The following is a 24,344-nucleotide window of genomic DNA, read 5'->3' on the forward strand; positions in this document are numbered from 1 at the left end:
ACAGGCGGGTCTAATACACACGTGTCTAACATGCAGGTCTAATGCACACGTGTCTAAAACGCTAGCGCTCTTTACAATAAGAGTAAGAGGTGAACTTTTGCTTCACATAGGGTCAACTTTTTAATATTGTATTTATGTATTAGTATTATTAGTATTTTAAATTCTTGTCCATTTCGGGAGCAGTTCTTCTTCTGCGTGTGCATTTTGGCAAATAGAGTCTCAATGTGGACCAGTAGGATTTGTTTTCAACTTCTATCCCACTGCTGGAAACGTGTTGCCATTGTCCCCTCTCTGTCCCTGAGCAGTCCGTCCTTTGTCTTTATTTGACAGTTCCAAGTAGAGAAAGACAGGAAAGACTAGTAGGTGAAGACATGCTTCAGGTTGTTTCTAATCAAAAACCTATGCTGGCGATACAAGATAAGATAAGATAAGACTCCCAACTATCAGGTGCATTGTTTTACCTTCTAATTTCATGGCCTTTTTAAAATAAACGTTCAAGGGAAATTCCCCCAGTTAATTTCTGACCGTGAACGCGCATAACAAAACACCAGCCACCCACCCACCCACACACACACACACACACACACACACACACGCACACACCCACACCCACACACACACACACACACACACCCTCTCATTTGCATCTCTCAAACCCAGTCCTGACGAGACGGCGAGGGGGAAGGCGAACGGCCATGGAGGCATTTCTTCGGCGCAGGCTGGAGCGTTCTCGGAGTTGGCTGTGAACACTCTCCAAACAAGATGCTAACAAGTTGAGGATGTGAGTGTGTTCTTATTGGAGCTGGAACAGTGGGAGAGGGAGGAGATCAGGTGGCTCAAAGCTCAGGACAACATTTATTATGAGCAAAGCAGATGGTCCACTCTCTCTCCTCAGTGTGCAGCTCTCCTCCTCACACGTTCTCCTTCTGCCCAGACTGCTGCTCCTGTCCTGTTCCTGCGCTCTTCTATTTTCCAGATTCACTTTTTAACCCATTGATACCTGATGATATACACACAAATGCTGCATCAGGTATCAATGGGTTAAATTTGAAAAACATCTATTTTTTTTTAGATTCAATCAAATGTACAATTTAAAGTCCCCCAATTGAAAGTCTCGGGGAGTGGTACCCCATTTGACAGTGGGGTTCCTGATACTCAACCCAGCAGCAACCTCGGGCTTGGACAGATGAAGCCAATGCGCAAGGGCCAAAAACTGCAGTTCCTTGAATGGCCACTTGAGGCTGGCTCCAAGGGGGAGTCAATCCCCATTCACCCCCAAAAATAAACATGTGTACAGCCTGGTCAAAATAACAGTTTTGGACTCTATACAATAGCTGATTTCACCTCCAATATCCCTCCAGGGATACTGCCCCGATCCCTGATCACGGACCAGGCGGCACCGCGCGAGCTGTGCGAGAACCCAGATGACATGACCACAGCACATACTGCAATGACTGTCAAATGTGAACGCAAATTACTTATTATTGCAAATATTTTGCATTGTGGTACCTCATTTGTTGGATCTCTGCTCTAATTAGCTAGCTTATTCCTCTTAATAAATGTGACTTTATTGTTTGTGTCAATTGCCGGCCACCGTAAGCTAGCCTGTGCACCGCCACAGCCACCGTCCATGGTGTTGAAATTCCTCTGATCTCCACTAGAGGTTGACAAAAGTCACAGACGACTTAACGACCCCCCCCGTTAACGACGTCTTCTTCCACTCCCGTCCTCCTCATCCATCTTTTCTCCCTTTGTCTCTCAGTCTCTCACGCTCCCGGGCAGGCCGGACCCTCCTGTCTCGCCTCGCTCCCCGCATGCCGGCAGCCCTCCTCCGAGTATGGCCACACACTGGCAGCTGCGCTGTAAACTTATCACGGGCGAAGAAAGGGGATCCGCCAGGCTCTCTTCCTGTCAGCAGAGATGTCAAGGTGAACTTGGGGGACTCCTTAAATAACCAGGCTCCGCGACCCCGGGACCCTCCCCGACACACACACCCCCCCCCCCACCACCCCTCTCAGCCGCAAAGATTAGAGCAAGCCTCTTGTTTACAAGGGCATCACAGGGGTCTTTTTTAGCTGCAACTATATCTACAGCAGACTGAAGATTTAGACAGGATGAAAGAGGAGCGCGGGCTCTGTATTACCTGGCAGGACAGCACTAGCAAGATGTTCCAGACAGTCAGTGGTCCACCTGATATGACGGAGATGATGCAGTCGGATTGATTACTGCACATATATTGTAGAATAAGATCAACGCTTACACTGATTGTCTATGGTGAAATCCTTAACGTGAGCTGGTTCTACAATTTTGCCATTTGGCAGAAGCTTTTATCCAAAGCAACACGACGACGCACATTTTTATACAACACAAGCAAGGTTCTAGTCAGCAGAGAACGAGTTCTGGTCCAACAGGAGATAGGTGCTGTGCATAGACGCAGTGCAATGCATAGAGGCAGATTAAAGAGTTTGATTTTCTTTTGCTTACACAGTCCATCATCAGGTGAGAAGGTGTTCACTAAAGACCTGGGCCTTTAGCCTTTTCTCAATGATTGAGAGGGATTCTGCGGATCGGATGGAGTTTGGTGACTCATTCCACCACCGAGGAACCACAGAAGAAGAGAGGAACCACAGAATAAGAGAGGTTCTGGCTATCGAGAGGGAGCATCGATGCTTAAACTTGATGTGGGCAGTGACTGGGAGCCAGTGGAGGGATAGAAGTGAGGTAACAGGTGCTCTTTTGGGCTGGTTGAAGACCTGAAGTACCACCACGTTCTGGATCATCTGCAGAGGTTTGAGCGTACATGCAGGGAGCCCTGCCACTAAGGAATTGCAGTAGTCAAGGCGTGAGATTACAGTACAAGTGCCTGTACTAGGAGTTGTGCTCCATGCTCAGACAGGTAGAGTCTGATCTTCTTCCTGATGTTCTACAGGGCAAATCGGCATGACCAAGCTACAGAAGCCACAGGCTCCTGAAAGGTGAGTTGGTCATCAGTCATGACAGCCATGTTTCTGGCAGACTTTGTGGGAAGGAGCTGAGCTGATCCAGCTGATGCTGTTTCGTTTGTCCGGATCCATCTGGCCTCCAGCCCTGGGCGGGCCTTTTCAGAAATGACAAAGTCCACAGGCCAATCGGGGACCTGCCTTGTAGTTGATCAGGGACGCCACTGGCGAAACAGTAATGGCGACTCCCGTGGCTCTACGGCTCCCAAAGCAACGAGCAGTGACATTAACGTTCGTAGAGTTTATTTGTCCACACTGTTTCAAGGCAAGTAAATTACTGTGGACGTCTGTTCGTCTGCCTGCCTGCCTGTCTGTCTGTCTGTCTGTCTGTCTGCCTGTCTGTCTGTCTGCCTGTCTGTCTGTCTGCCTGTCTGTCTGTCTGTCTGCCTGTCTGTCTGTCTGTCTGCCTGCCTGTCTGTCTGTATGTCTGTCTGTCTGTCTATCTCCAAAAACCCATATCTGTCCAAACCCCAACAGACTACCTAGACCAGTGTTGTTTTTTGACTGTATCTTGGCAATTGCCCTCTTCCTGCCACCCCCCCATCTCTCTCTCTCTCTCTCTCTCTCTCTCTCTCTCTCTCTCTCTCTCTCTCACACACACACACACACACACACACACACACACACACACACACACACACACACACACAGACACACAGACACACATGCGCGCACGCCCACACACACACACACACACACACACACACACACACACACACACACACACGCACGCACGCACGCACACACTTCAGCCTCCAGCTCTCTTTGATCTGAGGCTGGTGGTCTGTCAGCAGGCAGACTTGTGGGAATGCTCCGAGTGCCCGGAGATCCAGTTGCCCCCCAGTTGCCCCGCCGGTCCGGCTGCCATATTGGCACCGGCTGCCATATTGGCACCGGAGCCCCTTGGACAAGGGTTTGTACCTTGAAGCAATAAAAAAGTGAAGTCAAATGATCGATGTTCATTCATGTGTGTTTCGTGTGATTCAACCTATAGCCAGTTCATGAAAGCCTTTATATTTGAACTCAGTGTCTGCCTGGTAGCTCTTTCCCGGGCAAAATCTAGCCCACAGAAAGTGATGTGTTTTACACGTTTGTTCAGAATAAACAGAAGAAGAAGTGGGTAGTCAGCATGAGCAGTGATAGCCAGCCACCATGACTGAACAGACAGAGAGAAGAGAAACTCCGCCACTGCAGCAACAGAAAATCCAAGGAAGAAGACGACGTCACAGCAACAAAGACGGTGAGTCCAGCTTTCTCCGGACAGAGCGCTGCTACACTGCTGTGTTCTGTGGAGCAAAATGTCCTAGCCAGTGACCACGCCCACAGCAGTGACCACGCCCACAGCAATGACCACGCCCACATCAGTGGCCACGCCCACAGCAGTGGCCACGCCCACAGCAGAATTGAATTTGAACAGAGTCAATTGACTGTACGATTGTCCTCTTTACGCCACATGTAACATTACGACCGGCCTCTCCAATAAATCTGTCCTGCCGTGTTGTATATCTGTCGACATATCCAACCAAAACCTAGACGTGTGTGTGTGTGTGTGTGTGTGTGTGTGAGTGAGTGAGAGAGAGAGAGACAGAGAGAGAGGGAGGGAGAGAGATCTGAATGGGGTGAGGGCTGAGCTATGCCAACCATGCCAGGCTGTGCGGCAGGGCGTGGGGGGAGGGGAGGGGAGGGGGGCAGGGCGGGGGTTCCAATTACACCCCTCTGTTCTGTGCTCATGGCGTCCCCCTGGGACCCCAGCCAGGTACCCTGTCAGAGCTCACTTCCTCCCTCAGCGGCGGCAGGCTTAAAAGCCCCCCCCCCACCCCTTTCCCTCGGACCCTCTGTCCTGTTGGACCCTCTGTCCTGTTGGACCCTCTGTCCTGTTGGAGCCTCTGTCCTGTTGGACCCTCTGTCCTGTTGGACCCTCTGTCCTGTTGGACCCTCTGTCCTGTTGGAGCCTCTGTCCTGTTGGACCCTCTGTCCTGTTGGACCCTCTGTCCTGTTGGACCCTCTGTCCTGTTGGACCCTCTGTCCTGTTGGAGCCTCTGTCCTGTTGGACCCTCTGTCCTGTTGGACCCTCTGTCCTGTTGGACCCTCTGTCCTGTTGGAGCCTCTGTCCTGTTGGAGCCTCTGTCCTGTTGGACCCTCTGTCCTGTTGGACCCTCTGTCCTGTTGGACCCTCTGTCCTGTTGGACCCTCTGTCCTGTTGGAGCCTCTGTCCTGTTGGACCCTCTGTCCTGTTGGACCCTCTGTCCTGTTGGACCCTCTGTCCTGTTGGACCCTCTGTCCTGTTGGACCCTCTGTCCTGTTGGACCCTCTGTCCTGTTGGAGCCTCTGTCCTGTTGGACCCTCTGTCCTGTTGGACCCTCTGTCCTGTTGGAGCCTCTGTCCTGTTGGACCCTCTGTCCTGTTGGACCCTCTGTCCTGTTGGACCCTCTGTCCTGTTGGACCCTCTTCCTGGGTTTTGACCCAGCGCTAAGTAACCCACACTTGCAGCCCTGCCCTGTTCCCAGCCAATGTGGGGCGGATGGTCCTCATATGGGCCAGTCTACAGTATATGCCTTTTGTCATGGTGTTTTTATATCAGAGTAAGCAGCCATATGCTTTATGTCCGTACTAATAACCTGTATGTATATATTTGACAGATTATCTCAAAGCATTTCATTTGAATTCTTCCGCAAAATGCTCTGTGAAAGCCAAAGTATGTTTGTGACGTTTTTTTATGTACTTTACTAGCTAAACTAAATGGACATTTAGAAAAGAAGAACACGACAAGAAAAGAACCCCAAAAATAGGACAGAACTGTTCTTTGTTTTTGTTGTGGTCACAATAGAGATATCAGTTAGAGGAGAGGAGAGGAGAGGAGGGGAGAGGAGAGGAGAGGAGGGGAGGGGATAGGAGAGGAGAAGAGAGGAGAGGAGAGGAGAGGAGGGGAGAGGAGGGGAGAGGAGAGGAGAGGAGGGGAGGGGAGAGGAGAGGAGAGGAGAGGAGGGGAGGGGAGAGGAGAGGAGAGGAGAGGAGGGGAGGGGAGGGGATAGGAGAGGAGAGGAGAGGAGAGGAGAGGAGGGGAGAGGAGAGGAGAGGAGGGGAGAGGAGAGGAGAGGAGGGGAGAGGAGAGGAGAGGAGAGGAGAGGAGGGGAAGGGAGGGGAGAGGAGAAGAGAAGAGAGGAGAGGAGAGGAGAGGAGAGGAGAGGAGAGGAGAGGAGAGGAGAGGAGAAGAGAGGAGAGGAGAGGAGAGGGGTGTCGTTGATGTCTCCCATTCCTTTCCCTCTACTCTCTCTTCCATCTCCATTCAAGAAAGTGCCACTCAGCAACAATATGGTGAATCAAGTCAGTTCTGTCACTGTGGGCCTGAAGTCAAGCTTCTGTTTGCCTTGACCCATGTGGGACAAACTCATACTCATGTGGCTCATTTAAACAAATACTGATCTTAGTTTTTTTGTGTGCACTCACTGACATGAGTTTATGCTTTTTGTCGTTTGGCCATTGTGCAATCGCTCTCTCTCTCTCTCTCTCTCTCTCTGCCCGACATAGTAACATGTTCTAAATAAAAATGTAAACATTGTTTATGACAGTCCTGGATGGGTCCCCGATGACCACTCGCTTGCGTCTTTTCACCCCCATAAATCACAGAGTGCAATGTATACACACTGTATCCTCCTGAACGCACACGCAGGATTTAACAATGGTCCCACCTCACACCAGCACAGACACACACACACACACACACACACACACACACACACACACTCTTCAGTCTCTGTTTATCTGACGAGGACATGAACTTCCTCACCCTCTGGTGGTAACTGGGCAAATCTTACAATAGTAACACTCAACGATGCAATAAGTCATATTTTTTGCTCCACCATATCAGCTAATTAAAAAGCTTACTGCTCACTATTGTGAAAATATGACTTTACGGTTTGTGTCAGTTACAGCCCACCATAGATCCATGGGGGGGGGGGTGTCAGGGGAGACTCTGTGCACAGATGTAAACATGTGGAATAAATCCTCCTATATATATACACTTTAAACGATTATTGATGGATCAACAAGGCATTTCAGCTATTTTTCTATTACAGGGGTTCGGGGTCAAAGTTGTTGCAGTTCCTACAGGTCACCAATAGAGCCTGCTAAAGATCATACACTGCTTAATGCCCCCTTTGAGAGGAAGATATTCACACATTTTCTATACAAGTCAAGTACTACTACAAATTGCGCAACTTGTGCTCAAAACTATTGCTGAACTACCACATATAACTAAGCCTGTAGTATTAGTATCAACCCCAAAAATGTCAGCCAATTAACTCTGTTAATTCCTTCCCAAAATATTTAAATATAATTCGGGACTTGTTAAGACCCGGAGGTATGTAGGTCATTATAACAAACAAGTCTGACAACTCGTGCCAATGAAAACAAAGGCTCTTAAAGCCGGAGGCTCTGTGGAATATTCATATCCTCCTCAGCTAGGAATCTTGATTGTGGCTCTAAAGATGGCTGGCTAGCATGTGATGCAGACTGAGAGGTGACACATACTGAGACAGACTAGGGTTAGACTCATATATGGGCCGGGTATTGGCTTTTTTATCTGGTCTAGTCAGTGTGGTTGACCTCTGATATGATGGATATAATGCAGTTTGACTCGTTAATTACATATTTATTATCCAACTGATCAATACTATGATCCATCTATTGTCTATGGGACGACTCTAACCTGAACTAATTGTGTGACATTTTGATTGAAGTCAAGTATAATCATCATCATCATCATCATCATCATCATCATCATCATCATAATTATTATTATTAATATTATTATTATAAGTGGAGAGTTTTAGTCTCCCATGATTGTCTAAATATTGTTTCAGAGGCTTTTCCACCCTAACAAGGAGAACCTGTTTGCTGTTTGGGTGAGGAAGTGTTATTGCGGAGTAATACAATGTGCACCATGCGTAGGAATACGGACGTTCTACGGTTGAGAAGATGTAGTAGTGCCAAAGAAAAACGCTGTTTGACGACAAGGGAAAGTGCTGAAAACCTTCTTAATATAGCGTACACACTTAAAATGATATTGATTGTTTAGGTTGGGCCTTCTTTTCGGTGGCTAAAATATCTATTTTGCTGCTGGCCCCTCTCACAGCGGCACATTGCTTTGCTTCTGTGCCCGCGGCTACACTCTGCTTCTCAACTGGGAGTGCGCCGACTGCAATGCACTGTGGGTAATACACCGACTATCCACAAGTACCTCATACAGCCCCAGGTCAAATAATCCAAACTGTCCCTTTAGTATGGGCCCACACAGCCATACTGTAAGCTGTGCGTCTGGTCATTTCCATCCACTTCAAACAGCATGTACATTAGGCTTGTCAAAAGTATCGATACAGTATTGAAAAGTATCAATACTGAAAATTTGAATCGGATACAATACTCATTTGCAACAGGTATCGATAGCATCGACAAGTATCAATGCAAAGAAATTGAAACTGATCCGATACTCATTTGCAACGGTTTTGATACAATCAGTGCTTTCTTTTAATGAAAATTGGCGGGTAGATATCTGTTGCTTCAACAAGCTAAACGTGTTCTGATGGCTAGAGCAGGGCTAATCTGCTGTCTAAATTCAAAGTTTGATCAGGTCTAGATTATGGAGAAGTGTGCGTCTGTCCGTCCATCTGTCTAACTTTATTTTTATGCCTCTTGATGTGTCGTCATCCCCCCCCCTTCCCGTGGTATCGAAAATGGTATTGAGTGTCGATATTTTCCTGGGTATCGGTATCGAAGTAGAAATTATAGAATCGTGACACCCCTAATGTACGTCCCGCATATTTTCAGGCCCATTGCGCCACTTCATGGTCACGATAAACATCTGAAAGACAACAGACTCTGTGGCACCTATGAGACCTGAAATGTCTCGCATACTGCTGCTCCGCTTTTAGCATCTCTCCAACGTTCATTTTTCACTGGCCGCGGCGCAAACATGTCAAGCTCAGAATAATACCCAGCGTCCTTCAAGTTACACACACACTGTCCTTCAAGTTACACACACGCTGCCTGGAGGTTAGAAAAGCAGTCTATTCAAGACCGCATGGAGAGAATATATTTGTTTACTTCTCCCGCAACAGGGAAAACTATGAGCACATAGTTTGTTTTATCGCTGAGTGGCTGAGATGCTTAACAGTACCCATGTTTGTTGTCATGTTTGACTTTTTGGCTACAAACTGCAAAGTTCTTCTTCTGTTTATTCCAAACAAATCAGAAAGGTAAAATGCGTCACTTCTGTTATGCCAGAAGATTTTTTCCCAGGAAAGCTCTCATGAACTGGCTAGAGGTTGACTCACTGTTGTGTTATAGCAATCAGTGATAGAGAGCAGCAAAACAGACATCCTATGAAAATGGATGTTAAATGTGGATTGTTACCATAGACCAGGGATACTCAACTTGCTTTGCCCGGGGGCCACTTTCATGAAATGATCGGAGGCCAGGGGCCAGTTAATAAACAAACATTTTTCTGTAGCGGATTGTAGGTTTTTGGGGTGTCAGCCGGAGTTTAGTCTGACAATGTTGTGCACACCGGATAGTTAGTTCGGTTAAGTACACATAAGTGCATGGGTAGCGAGCAGACGGCGGTATTTGACAATTTAGCTGGAGCTCACAGTCAAACTTTATGTCATATTCGTTTTTATTTTATTTGTTTTTATTGTGAATTAGATTCTAATTCACAATGAAAACTAACGTGAAATTATTAGAAAATGGTCGGGGGGCCACTCTGCCCCCGGGCCGCAAGTTGAGTATCACTGCCATAGACCGTATGAAACATATGGACCTAGCCACCCTGACGTCACCCATTGGTTTGTGGGCTCCCGTTTCGAAGCCTCAGGTTTGCATTTTCACCGTCACCATCTTGGTTATTTGGAGCGAGAAGTGACGTGAATTTGGTCCGTTGGTCCATGATCGGCAATCTGCGAAATCACTGGACAGGCGACGTGTCAATCACCCCCCAAAACGTAGTCTGTTTATTGTCTATTTTACTCGAAATGGGGCCATAATTTGGAAAATGAACATCATGCTGTGTTGAAGAAGAGTTGAAACTGGCGTTTGAAGCCATACACTCATTAGGAAAGTGTTTACTGGGGCCATAAATCAAGTGAGAAATATGGCCATTTTCCCCCATTCACTTCCATGTAACTGGATTTATTTTTGCAACCAGTGCAGTCGCCCCCTGCAGGCCATTCGAAAGAATGGTTTAAGTTACCGCCGCATTGGCTTCACAAATGGAGCTACGAGCTAACCGTTACTTACTAAAAGGTGTTGTGCATATAAATCAGTTCCAGTTTATTAATCATGAGTTTGTGGATAGATGGATTACCTAATACCTTCCTTCCTTCCTTCCTCTTTTCATTCATCATCCTGTTTCATCTCATTCACATTTCTATGTAATCAAACAACATGAGTGCCAGCCGGTGGCCTTTCAACCCAGGCGTTGTGTCTCAGTGCGTTTCGGGCCGCCTGGCACTGCAAACAAGCTACAGCATGGCAGTCATGTGAACAGAGTGTGCAGCTGGTCCTGACTGGCAGGGGCCAGGTGGGCCCGGGGACGGCGCCCTATAGCCAACTATACATTATACGCATCTCACAGTTCACGTCGGCAAAACAGAGACGGTAGGTTGGACTGCACAGATAGACCCCAGGTGCTGCCTAACCCATTGATACCTGATGCAGCATTTGTGTGTGTGTATCCCTTTAAGACCGCGAACGGTCTTAAAGGGATACACACACAAATGAGGGATATACACGCAAATGCTGCACCTGTCTATTTGGTATCTGACTGATAAGTGCCCTTTTTACAAGAGTTTTAGAGGCTGTAGCAGACTCATAAAAAAATAATGCATGCAGTATTTATGTGTTATTTTCGCAGATTATATTTGATTTGTGTTTTTTTCCTTGTTCCTTTTTTTTTTTTACATGTAAATTGGAAGGAGGGGAGCCCTTTGCCTCCAGAGTCTCCTCCACCCAATAAAGGCCAAAATGTCGAAACTCTAACCTCAACAAAAATGGGGGGTCAAAGAGGGCGTACTAGTTCACAAATGTAAATGCGTCTCCTGGTCGCCCATCTGAACTGCTGTGGGACACACAGGAAGACTCACAAGAAGCCGTAAAAAACCCGCCGGCCATCTGGAAGGCTGGGAGTTGAAAGGCTTCCACACCTGCAGTGACCGGAGAAGCTGCTGTGAAGCGGCGACTGAAGCGCCACCTTAACTGGTCGTTCACGGGCCGTCCTGCAGACACTAAAACCACCCACGTTAAAACACTAACATCCTATTGACAAGGCCAATTAGCACTGATGTGTGGTGGCTAGCACCTCCCCTCGTTCTCACAGGGCCGGGCTGGGAGGCAGACAAGACAGCCTGGTAGGCACGCACGCACACATGCACACACGCACGCACACACACACACACGCACGCACACGCACGCACGCACGCACACACACCCTCATTTCGGCCCTGAATTGTATGTTACATCTCGTTGATCAAGAAGCCAAAGATCCTTGGTTGCACAGCTGGGAGCTGGTATTCTTCTCCTGGCCGTTGAGGTTGGACGATTCAAAGATATTCCAGATGAGAACCGATTATGTGAGCTTACTGATCTGGGGGGTCAGTGGAAAGTGAGTCTCATTCTCTTTTATACTGTACAAATTATGATGACCTAAGAGATATATTGTTCAATGACATCCTTCAACAAAACTCTGAAATATTCTGGTTGACAGATGACCAAAAATTAGAATACTTGTTTAATTTTGATGTATTTAAGTCTGCACATTTTATTTCAAAAGCCTGGAAAGGAAGGCACGATACTTTATTTAATTAACATTTATGTTGTTGTTTTTTCCTTTTCCTATCCCCCCAGCCACATTCAAACTATAAGAGCTCTATTCTAGATGGCCTGAGGTATCAAATATAATGGCTGTCTGTTTTGTTGTCTGTTTGTCTTGATGCTGTCGTTGATGCTATTATTGGTGGTGATGATGAGAATGTTGTTCAATGTCGTTCAAGTTGTTGATGGTCATTTTTGATTTTGTCATTTGAATACTAATGTATAGTCTATAATTATGTAAGCCTATGTGCTGCACTGTGGTTCTGGCTATGAATTAATCAATGGTGTCTTGTAGTAAGCCCATGCGGGCTGGGCATACTGTAGTATGCATGACACAATAATAAAAACAAACTCAACTCAACTCAACTCAACCCTATGCACATGCACACACGCACACACACACACACACACACACACACACACACACACACACACACACACACACACACACACACACACACACACACACACAGCAGAAACCTTGCTTTCCTTTGTCATTTTTATGTTGTTTCTGTTTTATGTCATTTTCTGTTCTCAGGTCTCTTGAAAAATGAGGTTGAAAAAACAACACAATACCAGAATGGGGAAGCAGGCTATAGTAGATGCGTGCTCTCTCACACACACACACACACACACACACACACACACACACACACACACACACACACACACACACACACACACACACACACACACACACACACACACACACACCCCTCCCCTACCTAATTATTTAATAAGTACCACCTGGGGGGCTGCAGCAGGCAAACAGGTGGCTTTGGAGGCTGAAGGACCTCCGTCCGCCGCGGGGAGAAAGAAGGCAACAACTCAGCTGCTTCAGGACCCCAAGATACAAATATGACCTAATTATTGATTGGCAGTCTTTTCATTTACTTCAAGTCTGCCAGAATATTTCAGACAATCTAATTATGTCAGTCAGACACGGTCAATCAGAGAGAAGCCGTTTCTGTTTCTTTTTGAGTCTGTTCCACCAATTCATTTGAAGTCGAGGTCAAAGAAACATTAAATATGGCCAAATGGTGACAATCAATAACAGCCAGACAGACACATTGATGTTATACAAAGTTGCGGTGTGACCTTGTCTTTTTACGAACTTTACAGTATGTTTAAGTCTTTGGACGTGCAAACTACTCAATTATTTTTGGAGCACTATTCTAAAAAAACGTTAATCCTCACATATTGTAGAGAAGTACCGATGCTTTGCTGTAGGGCAGTAGGCACTCGTTGCCGTGGCCAAACCCAGATGGCCGGCACAGTGATGTTATCCAGGAATGCTTCGACAAATGCCACCTCGTCACACCAGCTTGCATCATGACCCAATGTGACACAAAATGGCCCCCCAGTGCCAACTGAGAGCTGGAAATACACCTCCGCTTGTCATCGTGTCTGAGCTAGCCGAAGGGCAGAGCGAGGGCACCGTTTGGCACGGACAGTGTCCAGTGCAATAAATACTTGTATACAGTACCAGCAAAACCCACTAGAGCCCTTTCAGTTGTTGCCTGTGCTGGAACTGAGGACTCGGACTCAATTACAAAATCGGTGCAGGGGAGAGTTTTCTGTGTATTAACCAAAATGACCAAATCAGAAAGCCAAAAGAACGCATAAAGCCTCTTTGCTCCTGTCATGGTAATGCATAAAGACGATTATTATGTAAATCGCATTATTGTAGTTATTAATAGTAAAAAGGAGCTATGTGATTTTGGAGAAAGATTGAGTCAACAGGGTTCTCATTTTCCAGCAAAGTCAAATACCGACGTAGACGGTCCAGCGCACCAACCCAAAACGTCAATATTTAACAACCTGGGAAAATAAGAACTGTGTTGACTCAAACTTTCTCCAAAATCACACGTAGTACCTTTACCATCACTAATATGTTGCTGTTGTAGCATAATAAGATGCTGTGAAAGGTAAAGACATTGATCAAAGACCATTTGCAATGCTTCTCAATTTAGATACATAGTCCATTCAGAATGGCTGCTATCATTGCTGCAAGATGCAGGCATCGTCACCAGTAAGTCAGACAGCAAGAGAGTGTTTTCTTCCTAGAATCTCAAATCAGACTGTTCCACCTAAACAGTACCAGCCTTGGTTGATTAGTATTTTTTTCTGGTCCCCCCCCCCCCCACTTTTCTCCCCAATTGTACTTGGCCAATTCCCCCTGCTGCCCCACCCCCTCTGCCGATCTGGGGAGAGCCGCAGACTAGCACCATGCTTCCTCCGATACATGTGAATGAATGAATGAATGAATTTATTTGGTGATAAGATAAAAAGAACAAAGAAGTGGACAAGCACCAAATGTCAAAAACAAACATCACAGGAAATCACAGAGGATAAAAACACAATAAAGCCCTAGGGCTTATTTCCATTGTGGTCCCCAATGTGCAGTTGCCAGCCGCTTCTTTTCACCTGACAGCGCGGGAGCTTCACCGGCACGTCCTCCTCCACGTGGGACGATCACGCTATTCCCACCAGTTCCCTTCCACCCCGAACAGTTCCCTTCCGCCCCGACCGGCGAACAGGCACCCCGACCGACCAGAGGAGGCGCTAGTGCCGCGCCCAGGACACATACCCTCATTCCCGCTTCCCCACCCGCAGACACAGCCCAATCGTGCCTGTATGGACACTCGGCCAAGCCGGAGGTAACACCGGGGGCGCGAACCTGCAACCCTCGTGTTGGTAGGCAGGGAATCGACCGCTACACTACCCGGATGTCCTGTTGATTTGTCTCAAAGCTGAATCTGGACCGCAGAGTCAAGAATGCATCGTTCAACAATATCACCTCTCTTTCCCTTTACGCTTTGATCTTTATATAATTATATCATTTTTATTCTATCTCCAGTTGCTGATGTCACCTTACTTGAACAATAACAGCCAGGTGTGTGTGTGTGTGTGTGTGTGTGTGTGTGTGTGTGTGTGTGTGTGTGTGAGTGGGGGGGGGGGGGTCATAAAAGTGTCATTACTCGCTCAGGGTGTTATAAAGAGGCAGCATGTACAGTAGATAACCTGGTGTAAACTCAGCCCCTCTCATCTCCCGCTTATCTCAATGCAGTCACACACTCTTTCCACGGGACGAACAAAGCGACGGGAATGACAACACTTACTGGCATTGCATCAATAAAAAGCCATGAATGAAAACCTTCACATAGCAACAAGTCCAAACACTAACAACACAACACGCATGCATGTTTTTAGTTTTTTTTTTTTATGATTTTACCGGTTGAGCAACATGGGGATAGGATCTTCTTATCGCAGAGCCATCTCTTGCTCTTTGGCAGCGGCTTCACAAAGCACCCCGCCCTCCAGCAGGACCCACTCTACCCACTCAGTGAAACCAAAGCAGCATGTGAGCAGCAGTGGCAATTAGTCACTGTGGCTGAAGGCCCTTTTAGGTTACACCTGAGCTCCAAGCCGCAAAGGAGTCCAAGTATGGTGGGGTGGGAGAGTGGGGGAACATGGGGATGGAGTAGAAGAAGGTGGAGATGGAGAGCTAGAAGCTTACCTGGTGGACACAAGCAGCTGTGGGGAGCGTCTCGAGCCTCTCGCGTCTTCGGTAGCCGCGCTGCGAGCTTCTGCGTGGGAGAAGGGCAGAAAAAAGGGATCTTAAAGATGCGTTGAGATGGTATCAAGTGCACTTTCAATACACTTTGGATGGACTGCTGAACCCAACAGACACCAAAAGAAGAACTCTTATTCCTACTACAAGAACAAATTGCAATTGTAATTAGGGTTTCAACTGATTTTTGGAAGCCAATAGCAATACCGATATTTTTCAAATGAAGCTTCCCATAGCCATTATTTTAACAATAATGGAAAGAATTATTAGTACTTCTGTGATAATTGCTGTCAACATTCAAGCCGTCAATTTATTTAAACGACTGTAAAATTCAATATGACTCTTGTCAAGATAGAAAATCCTCTGAAACAGCATTAAGAAGACACTAAAATGTTCCATAGAAAACCAGGAAGGAACAAAACATATTATTGCATGAAAATGTATTATTAGAATATACTAGCAATCGATTCATAGGCTCGCCCACTGCGCGTCTGCTTGGCCTGCAATAGCCTCACCAAGGAAGGATGACATCACTGATGACATCATCACTGATGACGTAATTAGGACAATCAGCTAATTAAAAAAAACCCAGCTCCCTCGTCAGGTCACCTGCACAGGTGCTCTTGACACCCCCCCTGAATTGTTCAGCCCGATCGCACGTAAAGCGGCACAGCTGTGGCCGGACAGGATTCTGCTCACACGCACACACACGCACATGGGACACTTCTCAATCTTATTATAGGATTCTGATGAAGAGCTTCCCATACACACAATGTGAATGATCGTCTGAAAGCACACCGTCACTAACGGCACTGGACATGACTCACTACTACAACTTGCAACGCTCATCTGACAAGTTAAAGCAGACTTTAAGTCACCTTTGAGACTCTTTGAAAATGTGACAGTTGACCTCATGAGATGAAAAAAAGGGCTGCTTGTGACGTGACCCTGAGCAGAACACAAACACATTCGAGTGCATTCATTCCCCGCAGCATAACAGTCGCTCCCATCGGTGGTGGTTACTAGCAGAGGAATGCCAGCCCAGCGCTGGCTGTTTAGAGCCGGCGAACAGGTGCTGTAGGGGATGTTATGAAGAGCACTGTCATTCTAAGCATGGCTTCAGTATTCTCAGTACTGCCAGTTACCCCATGTGCCTGCTATGCCAACGTGCGGCTGTGGATCAAATATGAGTCCTCACGTGAAAATGCGACACTTTTCCTGTAAGCGCGCCATAGGAAGTCAAGGTGGATGGCCGTTCACCTACAGCCAGGTCTGCTCCAGGTTTCTTCTTCTTTTTCCTCGCTGTCGTCGTCGCAAAGTGCTGCTGCTCATGTGGGAACCGTTTCAATTGTTGGGTCTAAAATAAAGAGGCTGCAGTCTTGACCTGCTCTATTTGAAAAGTGTCATGAGATAACGTTTGCGATGATTTGGCGCTATATAAATAAACGGAATTGACTTGACTTGATATATAGCACCACTGCACGACATGCGCTAATGCTGAATCTTGTGGGGGGGGAACAGAAACCAATTGTTGATAGAGGCTTTAAAAATGAATGCATCTCCTATACTGTACTTCACTGTACTACAGTACTACTGTATAATACGGTTATAATAAAACTAATACTGTACCTCCATGAGTATTATATTCCATAAGTATGGGGATAAGTCACATGGAACCTGCCAGACGCTGCACTGTTAAAAATCGGTGACGTCTCAAAATAACCGGGGATTCAAAAGTCAACTCCTCTCGTCATTCAATATTAAAAGTCTCATGCGGAATCCATCGTGGGACTGCACTCTCGGACATTTTCCCCTTAACCCACTTTATATTAGTCATGAATAATTCCAGGAATGTTTTTTGGTTGATACTGGCAGGAACCTGCTCGCAACTGGAGAAGTCTTTAGTAAGACAAAGCCCCAGCTACATAGCCAGAGATCTCTAATGTCTGAACCTGAAACTACATCATAACGACTGAAAGGGACATCGTATAAGAAGATATTCCCCTCAACCAGGTAATGGAGATAATGTAATGGAGATAATGTCGGGTATAAATTCACCTGAATTGTAGATGTCAATTATGAACACTAAAAGCTGCGCGTAACCACATCAAAGGTGGCAATGTGACGAGCACAAAGTCTGCCAGAGGGAGCAAAATGTAATGACCAGACTACAAAAGACTGTCACACATAAGCCTTTTGCTCACAGTGTGCTCACAGATACGCATTTCTATGGTCTAATGTGTCACCTCCTACTATAAAATGGGGCTGTTCTTAGTGACAAACTCATTGGAGTAACCTTACAGTATCATCATTTACCTGTAAGCCATTGTTAACTTACCACCCCAAAGAAGATGCCAGGGAGTGTGCATTGTAGTTTTACAAGACGCACTTTCCGGCCTTTTCAGGAGGCTCATTTCAGTGAACGTTTGCTAGTGTTGTGGAATGACTGTAGACATGTCTAGCAGTCTGCATGTCAAATTTCATATGAATACGTGGTCGTTAAAATGTCCAAATAGTTAGGAAAGTGATCTTGCTCAGACAAAGCAGTGGGGCGAGCTTGGGCGACACTCGACAATCGATCGCTAATGCCTTAGCTACATTGTTTAGGCTAGCATTATGTCCATTGTCTGACAAATGGCTATTCTAGCGCAATGCTAAATGACCATAGACAGCGTCCATCTCCTGATTGTGGTAAAGAATAAATCTGAAGTGAACGATTAAAACGATATACCGCTAGAAAGGTAAGAAGCTATACTTGTAGTTTTAGCCATTAAACCAGGTCGAAACAGTACACCATCAGTTGTAGCAGTAGTTGAAGGGCAATCTCTAACAGAAAAGTGTCTGTGGTTGGATACGGTGACGTTAGCTTACCTAGAAGCACCTACTAGTAATAAGCTAGTTTGAACTTGGAAGGGATGCTAGGCTAACTAGCTAACCTAGATACTTAGCATTGGTGTTCTTTTTTGCTAGTATAGCAAGAGCGTTAGGGTTCGTAATAGCAGCTTCTTCCTCTCTTACCGCATTCTTTTTCTTCTTGCTTTTAACTTTTCACTTCACTTCACTCTTTTTCACTGGGCTTCAAGTCTAATGTTAGCCTACTGCGTTACTGTTATTTGGCTCCGCCCACAGAGGTTTAACTCAACCAATGAGATTAGGCTAGTTCTGACTGTCGCAGAGCAGTTAGTGAGGGCACGCAGCCATATCCTATACACCAATTATGATGCATAGTGTGTGATGCATGCATAGCAGCTGGGATGCACAAGCCTTTCAGGAAGGGGGCCGGTGCGGGGAAGGGATGAGGCGATAAACAAAATGGGGGGCGGAGGGGGGTACATTCTCCGCCTCTCTGCCTCCCCATTTTAAATGGTAACCCGATGCCCGAGTTTTTGATCTGGTTTTAACATTCTATTTTGAAAGGATGAGCAAACCTTTTACTATCCCGCAGGCAGATTAATATTAATACCTGGCACCACTGCCCATAGGGGCCCTGCTATGGCGTCAGCTCGACCTCCGCCTCTTTATAGTGTTAGCTCTCTCTTCTCACGCCGACAGACAGCAGCTTTGTATTGTTCTTGTCGCTCTCGTGTGACTCCTTACCCCCGTTTGACTCCGGCTGATTTCTCTAACAGGCGTCGCCGTTAACGCTCGGCTATCATCAATCACCTGGTCCTAAAGCATTTAGCGCCGCGTCATAAAGTCCCCCATATTGATTCTGTTGCTCTCCACGGCGATCTGATGTTTGTCTACATGTGTCATTAAGGAAACGCTGTGGTGTTTGCTTTTGTCAATCCTGCACCTCTGGACCCCCAAGGTCACATCAAGGATACCACCACAGGTTAGGGTTGTCAAAAGTATCGATAGTATCGAAAAGTATCGATACTAAAAAGTGTAAATGGATACAATACTCATTTGCAACAGTTTTGATACTATCAGTGTGTTCTTTTAATGAAAAATCACTGATTTGTCCCTCCCTATCATTGGGTATCTGTTCTTTTAACAAGCTAAACGTGTTCTGATGACTAGAGTGGCGGTAATATGCTGTCCAAATTCAAAGTGTTATCAGGCCTAGATTATGGAGAAGTGTGCATCTGTCCGTTCATCTGTCTAACTTTATTTTTATGCGTCTTGATGTGTCATCATCCCCCCTTCCCGTGGTATCGAAAATGGTATCGAGTATCGATATTTTCCTGGGTATCGGTATCGAAGTAGAAATGATAGTATCGTGACATCCTTACCACAGGTAGACGTTGTGACACTGAGAATTCCAATACTTCTAGATTTGGGAGATTAATGCAAAACACCCACTCTCTCTACTCTGATTCAGCTGTGATATTAGCGCGGTGCAGAGTTCACAACTGTGATCATTCTGTGTGTGTGTGTGTGTGTGTGTGTGTGTGTGTGTGTGTGTGTGTGTGTGTGTGTGTGTGTGTGGTAGAGCCTTCACTAACTGTGCTCTGACAGAGTGCAGAGGTATGGGTACGTCTAGAAGAGTGTGCTGTTTGCATTAGCACGTCTGATTAGCACGTGGGGCATGTATACTCCCAAAGACACACAGGAAACACACACACACACACACACACACACACACGCATGAGCACACACACACACACACACACACACACGAGCGCAGACACACACACACACAAATCACATGGACGTATTTGGTATGTTTGCCTCTGGTGATTACAGACTGGTCGGTGAGTTTTCTGTGTGCGGTGAACCCAATCTTCTATGGACTATGCGTGTTTGTGTTGTTATGCGTGTACTGTATATCTGTGTGGGTGTCCAGCAGTGGGCGATGGCGTGGCTGCACCTCAACACCACATATACTTTACAGCGTATTGGGTGACAGGTCCGCGGGGAGCCGAGTGAGGAAACCGGGGCAGAGGGAGACTGTATTTCTCCCTTTTCTGCACCTCAAAAACCTGGCCTGCAACTCGCGGCGAACTCCTATACCGAGAATGCGTGCCGGGCTTCTTCTAACGCGCCCGCGGGGGCCACTTTGTGGCTAATTGTAAATGTTAAAGGGGGCCACTCGTAGGGGCGAGATAACGGCGTGCTTGGGGGGGCAGGTCAGGGGTCAGTCAGGGTGCTTCGAGGGTGTGAGCCTTCATCCACGTACAAGTAGAGCTGTGCAAGATGGTTGAAATCAATATCACACGATAATGAAAGAGATATTTTCTTATATCACGAATCGATATGGCTCACGTATGCAAAATCTTGTTAAATCCAGTTGAGCTGAATGGTAATCGATAATGGTAATTCAAATAATGTTCATGAAAAAAAGTGTCATTGTTTTCATTGTTTGTTTTGAGTAACATTTGCTTGTTATCGTCAATTTAGACAGCAGATAATTGTGTGACGATAACCAAAAATCACCATCACGATATGATTCCTCTGAAAGACACAAAACGATGGGGAAGGTGCTTGTAAAGGAATATTGCTCTGATGAGGCTTATAGACCATTAACTGTTGATATGATGGAGGTGAAGATTATGATTTTACAGCTTTAGAGGTGACTCACTCTGCCTTAAGGAGCTGCTGACCCACCTTTCAGTGGAGAGTTTTGATGGTGTCAATGCTGTTCCAGAGGTTTCCAACACTGACAAGAATTACTGTACAAGTCTTCGGTAAACAATTAATTAATGTTACGTTTTTTTTTGTTATCGTTTGGGATGGAAAAGGTCAAATTTGAATGTACCAAAGAGCAGTAAACATTGGCTAGCAGCAGACACACAACGTCTACAGAGCTACATGACCAAATGCAGATGAAGAAGTCTTATTTTGAAACTGAGGGAGGGGGGGGGGAATCATTTGCTCCAACTGGGACTACAATAAAAATAAGAATAATAATAATACATTTTATTTGGAGACGCCTTTCAGAACACCCAAGGTCATCGTATATGTCTTATAAAATAGACAAATATTCTAAAAGATCATACTCAGATCAAAACAACAGGCATGGCAAACATCAGCATCATTAAAATAGGATGAGCGTAGATAAAAGAAAAGACAGGAGATACACAGGGGAGGCAGATGACACAGATAGAGTGCTGCTGTATGAGATTAAAGTGAGTAAGCCAGTTTGAACAGGTGGGTTTTGAGGTGGGATTTGAATGTGGTTATGGAGTCGGACTGTCGGATGTGTGGAGGCAAGGAGTTCCAGAGTCTGGGTGCAGAGCAGCTGAAGGCCCTGTAGCACCCATGGTACTGAGGCGGGAGGAGGGGGGGGGGACTGGGGGGGAGCGGTCAGGAGGAGGCCAGCTGAGGAAGAGCAGAGGGAGCAGGAAGGGGTGTATACCTACAAAACACTGAGAGCTCATTTCAAGATTCACATTTTCCACAGGGGAGGAAACTGGCCGTGGGTTGAAGGAGACAGGGTGCTGGATTCTGCTCAGTCTGTTGTGTGTCTCTCTCCAAAAGGCTCCATCTGCTGTGTCACATTAATAACCACTATTTATACACACAGACCTAAACAAAGGGGCGGGCTGCATCGCCTGGGGCCCGTTTGGAGACCTGGGAAGGGGGGGGGGGGGGGGGGGGGGGGGGCTCCAGAGCCTGGATGAGGGGGGGGGTCTCCAGAGCCTGCATGGGATCTGACAGTTTATCGCCAACCTGTTCATATGATGGAAACGCATTGTCACTGTTGCCACACCAACCTTAGTCTTTTGTATCAACTATACCTCATTCCATGTGTCTGACAGGTGTTTCTTCTTGAATTGTCCTACTAAAGGCTCACAGCAAATTTGCCAGTGTCCAGTGTTAATGTTTCTGTCACAATTAGGCTATAGAATGAAGGGCCGGTTTGAACTCTGACGCTATAGCCTACTGGTAAATACTGACATATAGTGTTGCTTTTTACAGTTTTTACACTTAGGCTATACCAGAGGTCTAAGAAATTCATTAAACCCAAAGCTATGGTAACGTCTCTGCATCTAATATCATTCATGCACCCACCAAAACGTCCAAATATAGACTACATTTCTGGGGACGGCGGAGCATTGTTTGATTTGCAAACTAACAAGATATGATTTGGTCAAGGTGACACAGGGACACATTTTTAGTCCTGAATGCTCCCCGCTGATTTTTGATCCGGCATCCAAACAGATTTCTCAACATTAGACACCCCACGGTTAACACTGGAGTAACACTGGAGTAACACTGGAGTAACACTGGAGTAACACTGGAGTAACACTGGAGTGCTTTTGCCTTCCCCAGCAGCCATTGATGACGGGCTGAGTGAAAGTGGATGGGGGAGGGGTAAAGGGGGTAAAAGAAGTTGGGCCAAAGCAAACAGGGCAGCAAGAGAAAGCAGCGGCCCTGCTGCCTGCGGGACTTCAATCACACTGAAGAGCTTGTTGGTGTAGCTGTGGAAGTGCTCAATTAAAAGGGCTCTTTCAAAACAACAGATGTGAGCTGGCTGGGGTGAAGCCGCTCATCAGGTTATCATCTATCTCATGCCTGCCTGGCCTGGATGATGTAGAAACACAACTTGCCACTCACTGCTTTAATTGGACGATTCTCGAGATTGTTGACGCAATTAAGACACTTGCATTGCTTATTTCCCTTATGGATAAGTTCATCAGCTGATAATATACATTAAATCAAGTGGTCAACCTGCTGCAAAAGCTGTGAAATAATCCATCAACACCTCAGCATGACATGAACAACTGGTCTGCGTCCTGCTATAGCCTACACATTGAGGGCTGTAGAGCGCCTTTGGATTGAGCAAGACACTTTAATAGCATGCATCAGTCTTCCCCACTTAAAACTGTATATTTATACTTATATAGACTACTGAAATGGTTTAGGCAAACTTTAATAGTCAAACTTGTTGATCTCTTTGTATTAATTAGACAAAATATAGGCACAACCAATTATCAATTATTGTAAAGAGTGAAATTGGCCTGAATTGATTTATTTTGAGTTTTTCCTGACTCCATGCTGCATATTGCAGAACTTTTAGGTCCATATAGCTTCACACAGTGGTGGAAGCGCGCTCACTCACCTCCTCCAGAATCTGGTCCAGCCGTCCCATGATAACGGGCTCCACCTGCTCCAGAGACAACATCCACGCATCCCGCTGCTGCTCCAGACCTGCTATCCGCGACTGCAGCTCCGACGTCCGCGCAAAGACCAGCACGCCAACGCCGAGGGACAAGAGAGACAATGCGACGCAAATGCCGATGCCAGACAATTCTCTCCAGTTTATCCAAAGCGCCTTTTTGCACGGGTCGCCGCCGCCGCAAGTCCTCCCCGCCGCACTCGGTTTCCCGGTAACTCCCCACTTCTGATCCTCTTCCATCTTTGTGATTCAAAAAATGCCTCTATTCGGGTTTTATCCGCCGCGAAATCCAATTACGCATCAGGAACAGACAAGGTGAAGAGTAAATAGCCTAGAGCAGAAATCCTAACGATCTGCAACTTTTTTGGTGACTGCCCTGGGGAGGGCAAACTTTTGCAGATGTTTCCTTCTTCTTCTTCTTCTTTCCAAATGTCTCCAAACTACCTGGCCGCTGCCTTCAAGATGCACGTCTATATCGAACTCAGAATGCGCGACATTCTGTATAATGGGCTACATGTGGATCAAATTGAGTCAGTCTGAGTCATGATCCCCGGGAGTCTGTGTAGCTGTGGTGCGCTGTGCTCCGGCTGTCCCATTAAAAAGTTGCCTGCCCTGCTCAGAGCGCTCCTACTATCTGCGGGCAGGTCGGCAGTCAGTGCGCGTCGCTGAAACCCGACCCCGCAACCCCCCCCCCCCCCCTCTCTCTCTCTCTCCTCCTATGAGTGGCTTTAGGTTAAATGTTGGGGCGGGATTCATGCCCCCCCTCCCACCTCACCCCACACTCCACCTCTTTGATCCGCGCACTTGGCGAGGGATATTTTTAGGTTGCGCACAGCCAGCC

At 46.5% G+C, this 24,344-nt stretch overlaps 1 protein-coding gene across 1 annotated transcript in view; it reads right to left on the minus strand.

The window, feature by feature from the left end:
- col13a1 (collagen, type XIII, alpha 1) overlaps nt 1-23,606 on the minus strand; it is a gene marked incomplete at its 3' end in the record, with an annotated part of 136,862 nt that extends 113,256 nt beyond the window's left edge. The window contains exons 1-2 of the mRNA XM_083650822.1: nt 23,447-23,606; nt 15,385-15,454 (exon numbers count right to left, since the gene is read on the minus strand). Coding sequence (XP_083506948.1) covers nt 15,385-15,454; nt 23,447-23,509 — 133 coding nt within the window. The 5' untranslated portion in view covers nt 23,510-23,606. The remainder of the gene's footprint in view (nt 1-15,384; nt 15,455-23,446) is intronic.
- Between the last annotated feature and the right edge of the window lie 738 nt (nt 23,607-24,344).

The sequence above is a fragment of the Poromitra crassiceps genome, assembly GCF_964638095.1.
Source record: "Poromitra crassiceps genome assembly, chromosome: 14".
In the NCBI taxonomy this organism is placed as follows: domain Eukaryota; kingdom Metazoa; phylum Chordata; class Actinopteri; order Beryciformes; family Melamphaidae; genus Poromitra; species Poromitra crassiceps.